The sequence below is a fragment of the Sinocyclocheilus rhinocerous genome, unplaced genomic scaffold (assembly GCF_001515625.1).
Source record: "Sinocyclocheilus rhinocerous isolate Xijiao unplaced genomic scaffold, SAMN03320098_v1.1 scaffold1330, whole genome shotgun sequence".
Classification (NCBI taxonomy): Eukaryota; Metazoa; Chordata; class Actinopteri; order Cypriniformes; family Cyprinidae; genus Sinocyclocheilus; species Sinocyclocheilus rhinocerous.
In genome coordinates this window covers 12071-23232 of record NW_015665026.1, presented here as the reverse complement: position 1 = coordinate 23232, position 11162 = coordinate 12071, and the positions used below count along the sequence as shown (strand labels likewise).

At 34.6% G+C, this 11162-nt stretch overlaps 2 protein-coding genes and 1 pseudogene across 2 annotated transcripts in view; 2 read left to right on the top strand and 1 right to left on the bottom strand.

Moving 5' to 3' along the window:
* Positions 1-410, bottom strand: part of LOC107730976 (etoposide-induced protein 2.4 homolog) — a 5482-nt gene extending 5072 nt beyond the window's left edge. Inside the window, exon 1 of the mRNA XM_016541936.1 lies at positions 305-410. The gene's annotated coding sequence lies outside the window, so the exon portion shown is untranslated. The remainder of the gene's footprint in view (positions 1-304) is intronic.
* Positions 411-432: 22 nt separating this feature from the next.
* LOC107730944 (beta-galactosidase-1-like protein 2) lies at positions 433-5450 on the top strand (annotated as a pseudogene).
* A 328-nt stretch (positions 5451-5778) lies between these two features.
* On the top strand, positions 5779-7507 carry LOC107730967 (beta-galactosidase-1-like protein 2). Its single transcript, XM_016541923.1, has 3 exons — positions 5779-5897; positions 7039-7155; positions 7389-7507. The coding sequence occupies exons 1-3, from the start codon at positions 5850-5852 to the stop codon at positions 7470-7472; spliced, it is 249 nt and encodes an 82-aa protein (XP_016397409.1). The 5' UTR covers positions 5779-5849; the 3' UTR covers positions 7473-7507.
* The last annotated feature ends 3655 nt before the right edge of the window (positions 7508-11162 follow it).

The following is an 11162-nucleotide window of genomic DNA, read 5'->3' as shown; positions in this document are numbered from 1 at the left end:
TATATATACTAACAAACATATTTTTGCAATATATTTTGATCTGAACTAATGCTTGGTGTAGATAAAAACACTCCATATCACCAAAAGACAGCATGCTATATTAGGCCAAATAAGATTATCCTTATTTCGATTATCAGAAAACATTGTTTGATGGACCAGTTCTCTAGTAAACAACAAAAACAGCAGCATTAGCCAGTGGATCATTAGCTGAGCAGCTAACTACAGTAAAATCAACTTTAGCAGATATTATCGGATACTTATAACCATATAAAACATGTTTACATATCAATCCAGCACATCGTACCTCATGTGCCTATTTAGGCTAAAATCTTCTCTTCACCTGAAGCCTTGGAGTTTCACTCTCTTTTCTCAAGCTCTCAACAAAACAGCATCAGGCCAGCGCAGCTGCGCATGCGCGAAGCGGTCTACCATATGACGGGATTTGTAGTTTTTAGATCGCGCTTATTGACAGGAACTACACCGCAGATACCCGCGACGCTTTCTGTTTGTTCCTAGAAACTCACCGCATAAATGTCACTGTCTTTTACCGGATCCTGGTGGGCACTTTATTTCAGATTACATTTGAAACATTTCATAGCTCTTAAATGAGAAAACGGGGCTGTTTTCAGTATAAGAAACAATCATGAGGCGATATGTTATTCTGTTTTTTAAGTCTTGCGTGCTTTATTATATACCGACACTTCAGGACAGGTAAGGCAAAACTTTGCACTTATCTTGTGTCTTTAAATGTCTTTAATATTTAATATTTTTATATTTGAAATATTTTGCATGCAGCTGCACAGAATCAATGCATAAAAAAATAAATGCGTAATTCACTAGTCATCTCAGCATAAGCAGGGCTGTTTAATTATTTGGTTACACTGCATTTAAACGTGTCCTTGTTACAGTGCATTTGTATGTTTAAGTAGGCTACTAAGTAATATTAAATATCAACATGTACTTGCTATAGGGTTAGGGTGAGTATTAGGGTTTGGTTTACAAACAGTTGATGTAATAATGCATAATTTACTGTTAGTATGCCCAATAACACTGTCCGGACACTTCAAACACTGTGAAATCAAATGTAACCAATATTGTGGAAGTGCATTTACAGGGAACATTTAGTTTTCACCTTCTCTTTGTAATTGTGCTTCTATGTATGTATGTATGTAAAGCTTTAATTATTAAAATGGCAAAAATCCATTCCAAAGTAATTCACTGTGCTTCTTTATGAATTCCAACTTTTAAGTTTGTATGTATGTATTTTTGTTAAATGCTTTAAGTATTAAAATGGCATTAGTCAGTTTCAAAATAACTACCTTTGCTTTACGAATTCCAAATTTAAAATATTTATTTGTTTATTTGTTGCTTTTAATTGTTAACATGGCAATAATTGATTTCAAAGTTATTATTAACAGTGCTTCTTTACTAATTCAACTTTCAAGTATTTATTTATTTGTTTGTTTGTTTATGTTAAATATTTTAATTATTAAAATGGCAATAATCAATCTCAAAATAGTTAACTGTGCATCTTTATTTTGAGTAGTTATTTATTTATTTACTAATGGAAATCAATAACTTCAAAATCAATAACTGTGCTTCTTAGGAAATTCCAACTTTAAAGTATTTATTTGTTTGTTTGTTAAATGATTTAACTAGCGAAATGTTGATGAAAATTTCCTGGGGAAATTTATTTATTTTTTTAAAATTTTTTTTCGTGAGTGTGTGTGTGTGCGTGTTTCTCTTGTTGTGTGTCCAGTGGTCCGACGGGAAAGATAAGGATAAATCGATCAACGGGTCTGAGAGTGAACTCTTCCCAATTCACTCTGGGAGGAAAGCCGTTTCGTATTCTGGGGGGCTCTTTACACTACTTCCGCCTGCCCAGAGCTTACTGGAAGGACCGGATGGTGAAAATGAAAGTTTGAAATGGACAATCACAGTTAATGATATTGAGAATCATTCAGTAATAAGACTGTGTTTATCTTGCAGTGATGTGCCATGGCCTCTCCATCAACCAGAGAAAGGAGAGCTACATTTCCAGGGAGGTCTTGATATAAAGTAAGAAATCCTCCCTATCCTTTCCCTAATTCCCACATGTGAGAACATTAGCACTATACGTGATCTGTGTATTTTGATCCTGGAAGGATCTCGCCTCTATTTAATGCTTTGTTGGACTTTCACTTACAGTAGTTAGACAAACATCTCAGAGAGCTCCTGTTGCCGGTCCTCTGACAATACTGTCGGTCTGCTGCTGTCGGGAGGGACTTAATTCTGGTTCTGCATCATTATCTGGGCTCTACACAGCACTGGGAATACATCATTAATGTAGATCCTCGCTCTTCCATAACAACACAACCCTCCAACTGTAGAATCAGACTAAATATCATTGCAAAATTGAAAGAACTTTTAAAATCAGAGTGAGGCCTTGTAAAGCTGGAAATGGTGCGATTGTGTGAAATTCTAAAAGGTCATGTGATCAGGTGGCTACAGAAAACAATTGTTTAATGCTTTAATTATTAAATGACAAGAATTAATTTCTAAATAATTAATTGTGCTTCTTTACAAATTCCAACTTTCAAGTATTCGTTTGTTTGTTTGTTAAATACTTTAATTATTCAAATGGAAATAATAAATTTTTAAATAATTAACGGTGCTTCTTTACAAATCCGAACTTTCAATTATTTATTTATTGTTAAATGCTTTAATTTTAAAAAAATGGCAGTAATTAATATCTAAATAAATAACTGTGCTTCCTTACAAGTTCCAACTTACAAGTATTTGTTTGTTTATTTTAATAATTTTTTTACTTATTTACTTACTCCATTTATTTAAATAATTAAATTATTACAATGGCAATCATTTTTAAATAATTAAGTGTTCTTCTTTACAAATTCCAACTTTCAAATACTTCATTAATTTTGTTTGTTAAATATTTTAATTATTAAAATTGCTAAATTTAATTTCTGAATAATTAACTGTGTTTCCTTACAAATTCCAACTTTCAAGTATTTATTTATTTAGTTAGTTAGTCAGTTAAATGCTTTATTAAAATTGGAATAATCCATTTCTAAACAATTAACTGTGCTTCTTTACCAATTCTAACTACTTTCAAATATTTATTTATTTATTTTAGCTATTCATTTGATACTTTATCTATAATTCTGTGACTTCTATCTGATTTTTTTTTTTTTTTTGCCCATCCAATTCACAGAGCTTTCCTTCACTTGGCTGCAGAGGTGGGACTTTGGGTAATTTTACGCACAGGACCATACATATGCTCTGGCCTTGACCTTGGAGGACTGCCCAGGTGATTTCTGCTGTTGAATGGAATATAAACGGCTCTACTGTAGCATAACTTTTAAGTCATATCCTGCAAATTCCAGAGAAAATGTGATAAAAAAAATTGTGAGGCAGCAAGCAAATGCAGCATTTGATCAAATCAAAATGATGTGCCATGCTTTTTGGTAATGAATGTCATGAGGGGAATTTAAAAAAAAAAACTTGTTACAAGGAACTACAGTTAAATATCCTGTGTGTCTTCACATTTGGTAGCACTTTATTTTAGTCCACTTAGGTATTCTACTAACTTTGCAACTTCATGTCAACTAGCAGTCATTAGAGTATTAGTAGTCTGTTTGCTTAATATCTGCTAACACTATTTTGATGGTCCTCCAACAGACATTCTACTAAGTAGTCTTTACAAGTACGTGTCAACTTATACTACTAACCTTAACTTACCAGTCTACTAATACTCTACGAGAGTTAGTTGACATTTAGTTTGCGAAGTTACTTAATGGTTAGCAGAATGTCTAAAGTGGACTATCAAAATAAAGTGTAACATCACACGGAAAGAGAAATTTGTTCCATTTCTATCACCCCAAACAAACCACTTCCCTCTACAGCTGGCTTTTGCGTGATAAGAGAGATGCTTCTGCGAACCACTTACCAAGCATTCATAGCGGCTGTAAACGTGCACTTCAATAAGCTTATTCCCAAAGTGGTGCCTTTCCAGGTAGGATTGTTTCTGAAACATAACAAGTACTTAAAAATGTACTCTGAGTGATGTTTGATGTTGGGCTTATATGTTGTCAGTTTAAGAAAGGTGGGCCTGTCATTGCTGTTCAAGTGGAAAACAAATATGGATCACATGCAAGAGATGGAAACTACATGTCATTTATCAAAGAGGTATGAATGAACATTCCAAACTCAGATGTCGTACTTTTCTTTGATGGCAGAGTTTTTAATATAATTTCTTCCAGGCTCTTCAAGAAAGGGGCATCAGTGAAGTTCTCCTAACATCAGACGACCATGAAGGTCTAAAATAATTCAAGAAAATGAATCATGATGACATAAAATATCTTGAAGCAGTGCAGGTAGATATTTTAGGGTCGGTTTTGTAAATGAAAGTGTTAGATAAAACGTTTGACATTACTTTAATCGCATGTGCATAAAGCCCAACAGTCCTGTGCTGGTGATGGAGCTCTGGACGGGGAGGTCTGATGGATGGAGCGGTTTACACCATAGTTTTCCTGCAGAGGGTAAGATGTTATCATATGACACAATCAAAACATTGAAATTAATAAAACAAACAAATAATAAATAATATTTTAATATTTTTAAGTGAATAATATAAAGCAATAATTTCATTTTATTATACGTTTTTATTTTTTATTAATTTAAACGTTTGTTTTATTTAGCTACTTTTTTTTTTTTATATTAATTATTTAAAAAGCCCTTGATAACTTGTCATTTACCATGATTAACATGAAGGGCCGAAGCACTGATGTGAAATTTCCTTTCTAATGACAGACCTGGTTGCCGTGGTGAGAGAGATACTGAGACGAGGAATGTCCATCAACCTGTACATGTTCCACGGAGGGACAAACTTTGGCTTCATGAATGGAGTGTCGGCCAACCCATTTTACAAAGCTCTGGTTACAAGCTATGGTTTGTTAATCTTAAAAGTTACTCCACAATTAGCCTCAAGTTGGCTGCATATTAAACTAGGGTGGAAGAATTAATATTAAAATTCTATCACCTTTAAAAGGACAGAACACCCAAAACTTGCAGTTCTCTCATCATTTACTCACCCTCATGTTGCTGCAAACAAGAACACAAAATATATATATATATATATTGAAGAACACTGGGAACCAAAAAACATTGAAGACCATTCCATTGTTTTTTTTAAAAACTTAGACACTTCCAGGCTCTTCAAGAAAGGGGCATCAGTGAAGTTCTCCTAACATCAGACGACCATGAAGGTCTAAAATAATTCAAGAAAATGAATCATGATGACATAAAATATCTTGAAGCAGTGCAGGTAGATATTTTAGGGTCGGTTTTGTAAATGAAAGTGTTAGATAAAACGTTTGACATTACTTTAATCGCATGTGCATAAAGCCCAACAGTCCTGTGCTGGTGATGGAGCTCTGGACGGGGAGGTCTGATGGATGGAGCGGTTTACACCATAGTTTTCCTGCAGAGGGTAAGATGTTATCATATGACACAATCAAAACATTGAAATTAATAAAACAAACAAATAATAAATAATATTTTAATATTTTTAAGTGAATAATATAAAGCAATAATTTCATTTTATTATACGTTTTTATTTTTTATTAATTTAAACGTTTGTTTTATTTAGCTACTTTTTTTTTTTAATATTAATTATTTAAAAAGCCCTTGATAACTTGTCATTTACCATGATTAACATGAAGGGCCGAAGCACTGATGTGAAATTTCCTTTCTAATGACAGACCTGGTTGCCGTGGTGAGAGAGATACTGAGACGAGGAATGTCCATCAACCTGTACATGTTCCACGGAGGGACAAACTTTGGCTTCATGAATGGAGTGTCGGCCAACCCATTTTACAAAGCTCTGGTTACAAGCTATGGTTTGTTAATCTTAAAAGTTACTCCACAATTAGCCTCAAGTTGGCTGCATATTAAACTAGGGTGGAAGAATTAATATTAAAATTCTATCACCTTTAAAAGGACAGAACACCCAAAACTTGCAGTTCTCTCATCATTTACTCACCCTCATGTTGCTGCAAACAAGAACACAACAAATATATATATATTGAAGAACACTGGGAACCAAAAAACATTGAAGACCATTCCATTGTTTTAAAAAAAAACTTAGACAAATTATTTTTATTTTTCACATGAGAAAGAAAGTCATATAGATTTGGAACAACATGCGGGATGATGACTGAATCTTTATTTTTGGTGAACTGATGTTGTACTTCACAATATGGCCAGTGTGTAGTGCTATCAAGTAGAGCACAAGCATTTCATGTAGGACTGAAAAAGCAGCAGAATGAAGTGCTAGTAGGTACTTAATAGGCTTAATAGGTCAACCAAAAATTTAAATTTGCTCAATTTACTCACCCTCAGAAATGTAGCATTACATCACTTGCTCACCAGTGGATCCTCTGCAGTGAATGGGTGCCGTCAGAATAAGAGTCCAAACAGCTGATAAAAACATCACAATCTACAAGTGATCCACACGACTGCAGTCCATCAATTAGTCTTATGAAGTGAAAAGATGCATGTTTGTAAGAAATAAACCCATCAAGACATTTAAATTTTTACTGTTGCCAAAATATCTATAGTCTATAATAGTAATAATGTGAAAAAGTTCATCTCCTGTTGTCCTCTCACATCAAAATCCATGAACATATTTGTTTAGAACTGTTTTTGCTTAGAAATGGTGTTTGATCGTATTTTAAATTTTATATTAAAAACATCTTAATGATGAATTTGTTTATTACAACACGCAGCTTTTGGGGTTTACAACACGTTAACTGATGGACTGGAGTCATGTGGATTATTTGTGGATTATGGTGATGATTTTATCAGCTGTTTGGACTCTCATTCTGACGGCACCCTATTCCAATAAAGAAACAAACTCATCTACACCTTGGACAGCCTGAGGGTGCCTACATTTTCAGTAAATTATAATTTTTGGGTGAACTATTCCTTTAAATTTGGTCAGAAATACTGTACTGTACTGAATATTATGTCCACATGCAGGGTTGGAGGAAGGGTGTAGTCTTCATTAATGGCCAAAACATCGGACGGTACTGGGATGCTGGACCACAGCAAGCTCTGTTTCTACCAGGACCCTTCCTCAACAGTGGAATGAACCAGGTCAGTTTATATACATTTCCTATATAAATTTATGTTATATAAATATCCTTGATACCTAAGAACTGGTTATGCGTTTGAAGAATTAGTGCAAATATCAATGTTGAACCAGTGGGTTGAATAGAGATCAGTGGTTGAACCCATGTAATATTATTTATAATCTTAATAAACACAAATTCTGACCATTAACAAATTAAGACAAATTCTGAAAGATCGGTTTTTCATTTATTCAACAGGTGATTGTATTTGAAGAAGCAGAAGCAGATTTTAAAATCCAGTTTGAAGATTCTCCTGATCTGGGAATGACAGTTGACATTTAATGAACAAAATAATAAAATGTTTTATATAAAACATAAGGCTAAAGACACAGGGCTGTACCATAAAATACATGAACACTATCAAAGTGCCTGAACAAAAAATGAAATGAAGAAAAAGTACTGTTGGATTGTTAAACCAATAATAGCACATTTGTATTAATAGCATTGCTTTGCATTCCATGATATTTCTAAAAACGTTAAACATTCAACTTTTTTTTTTAAAGTGCAGTCTTGTAACTTTTATAAAGAATATCTCTTTGGATTTGAGACTTTAGTTTTTGCAACTTTACAGATCTTCTTTATGCACCAAGAGCTTGTAACACTCCAAAGAGAAAGGAAAAATTAATCGCATCATATGACCCCTTTAACAACACCGCATCATTATAGAAATGCACTGACAACCAATCAGAACAAGCTTTCATCATTGCAAATACTATTTCCATCCAAACTGTATCTGAACTTCAACTTAAATCAGCTTTGTAAAGCCATGTTAGATTTAACATTTTCCTGAGCTTTTTCTGGAATAAATCGAAGTTCTCGAGTTTCACTTAAATCCCTTTTTAACTGAGAATTACTCTTCAATGAGAGTGTCTTTAGTCTGGAATGCACTACACAACTTTTAAAATCTGGACAATTTTTAAAACACTATGCATCATAAACTTTGACTACTTTATAAATGGTTACAGAAAAAACGAATGAAGATCACACATTAAATATGCAGTATTGCATCTTTACACAGAATTTTGAGCAGGCACAGAGCAGCCTTAACTTGTTACATTCAATTAAACTGACTTCCTAGTTACATTTCAGGATACATTTTTGTAGTGCTTACAGAACCTGAATGTACCATAAAGAGAAAATAGAAAGGGGGCATGTCCTAAGAGGTTGAAAACCCCTGTTCTAGATACATTTGGTTCTTTACGGGGATACGAGTAAACATGCAAAAAACAGGTCATTTGCTACAATTTTACCCCCTCTGAAGAAACAAGGGTCAAGTACAAGATTAATTTTAATACAGAGGTAATAAAATATTTAGGAATATATATGCCAAAAGATACTAGAACTTTGTCTGATGTAAACTATAGAATCCTAAATACGAAGTTACGAACAGACATTCAGAGGTGGAATGTTATCCCTTTTTTGAATTTAGGGGATAGAGTGAATATTATTAAAATAAACAAGCTCCCGAGGCTTTTGTATTTATTTCAGACACTTCTCGTGAAGATCTCAGAAGAAAAATTGTAAGATTGGGACAAATGGATTATAAGTTTTATCTGGCAAGGTAAATAAACCCAGAATTCTATATAAAACACTCTAGTTAAGAAAGGGGAGATTTGGCCCTCCCATCTCTTAAAGACTATTATATAGCTTCCCAGTTAAGACCCATAGTTTGCTGGTGCAATCCATACTATAAAGCTACATGGAAACAGATTGATTTCTCTTTTTTTCCCCCTGAAGTACCGATTCAAGCAGTAATTGCAGACGATAATCTATAAAGAAAACATAAGTAAAGAATATCCATGGATAACTACTAATCTATTACGAACAATAATATTTTCTTAACTTGCCAAGAATTTAAGAATCAGTTTAAACTGGATAATCATGACTTGTTCAGATACTTTCAAATAAGACACTACTTTAATTCAACATTGAACAAGAGCAGGGATTGGGCACAGAATGATTTAGTGAAGATATTCCTGTCTGCATATAGGGCTAATACTGTTAGTAATGTAATTTTTAAATTTGATCATGGTCTTCAAAATTATAGATCAGATTCTACCTCCTATGCAAGAATTAAATGAGAGAAGGAAAAATGATTTTAACAGCTCTTGTTATAATCATTTTTCCTTCCTTCTCCCATTTGGTTAAAAACAAGTACATCCCAATGGGAAGCCACAGGCTCACACCAGTGGAGGTTATTAGCCTGGAAAAATTGAATTAGATTTTTTTTATACCCCCTGCACAAATGTGCCATAGTGAAATAGAATCTGGATGTTGGAGACATTCTGACATTGCTAATTCTGAAGTAGCAAATCATCACCATATATTCTTTTAGAAAGACATACACGGGACATTGGAGGCCATATTGAAGATTAAAATCCCATTTCAGTTTCATGTATTATATTGGGAAATCTGGATTTGCATGCGTCATGTCCTCCCCAGTCTAGGGTCCGGGATTCCGGACAAAGAAAAAATAGAGAATAAAGAAAATTTCTGACATTGCTAATTCTGAAGTAGCAAATCATCACCATATATTCTGTTAGAAAGACATACACGGGACATTGGAGGCCATATTGAAGATTAAAATCCCATTTCAGTTTCATGTATTGTATTTGGGAAATCTGGATTTGCATGCGTCACGTCCTCCCCAGTCTAGGGTCGGGGATTCCGGACAAAGAAAAAAAAAGAGAATAAATCAAATTTAGCGACTATGCCCGCCCCTCTTCTTCTGTCCCAGCTCACACACACAAACACGACGGAGCGAGAATGTATTTAAAGGAAGAAGCTTTTTAAATTCACAACGTAACAGGAAGCGTGAATCTTCAGGAGGGGTTATGGCCAAAATAACAAACAAAAGAGAAGCCAACTAAGACATAATTAACCATTAACTTACCTAACAAAACAAAACCCAAACAAAACACATTAATCTCCCCTTACTCCCTAGCGGTCCAAAAACAGGAGAAAACAAGGGATCATAAAGTAAATGGCAACCTCCTCCCTACGGCTTCCAAAACAAACAAAGTACATTAAAGCAAACACAACAACAGAACTCTCACTCAAACGGCAGCAACCCAATAGCTACCGCAAATCCAACAAATGCGATGAATGTCTGGGGCAGGAGACGGCGGGCAGAACGGCAGCGACCAACACCGCGGAGCTCTACGACGCACACACAGCACGCTCTCAACGCCGAACCAAATCAACCGACGGCCCACATGTCAAACGACCCACTTCAATGCCATCCTCCTCAGCTTTTAAGCGCGCTCCATCCTCCACATAACCACCTGCAGCTGCGTCCAATTAACACTGCGCAGAGGGAAAGGGAAAGAGAGAGAGAGAAGGGAAACTGCACAATACACAAACACATCACCACAGCAAAGATAAATAATAATAATAATAAATAAACAATTATGTCCAGAGGACGTAACAAGTGCAAAAGAACGTGTTGCAAAGAGAGCCAAAGCAAAGCAGCCCACTCGGTCATGGAAAACAGACTGGCGTTGACATGTTTCACAGGCTCTGAGATTCCTGCCTGCACAGGAACCTGGACCACAGCTAAGACCATGCGATGCATACACTCCCATGAGTCTCTTCAAAATGTTGTTCAAGTTGACTCTTGTGTTGTTTTTTATTTTTTTGTTCCTAATAAACTGTTTAACTGCACTCGCAAGTGAATCTAAAGTTATTTTATGTGATATTTATATATATTCTAAATAAACTACAAACAAAAAATATATAAATTTATTTTTTCCTCACATTCTTTCTTGTAGCAATTCCCTCTCAGTCACATACCTGACTGAAAGGCTCATTATGCAGCTCATTATGCAGGCTTTTGTCTTCTCAGGTGGGAATCACAGCATTATTCATGATCATTCACGCCTACTTGCATATACCTTTTCTACACAAAAAGTGTCTTTAATCAATATATTGTTTTCTGTGAATGAGTGAGTAAGATGATTTTCACATAATTTT

Coding starts and splice junctions, on each gene's coding strand:
- LOC107730967 (XM_016541923.1), top strand. CDS start 5,850: ATGGAGTGTCGGCCAACCCATTTTACAAAGCTCTGGTTACAAGCTATG. Junction 5,898..7,038: donor AGCTCTGGTTACAAGCTATG/GTTTGTTAATCT, acceptor GTCCACATGCAG/GGTTGGAGGAAGGGTGTAGT. Junction 7,156..7,388: donor TCAACAGTGGAATGAACCAG/GTCAGTTTATAT, acceptor TTTATTCAACAG/GTGATTGTATTTGAAGAAGC.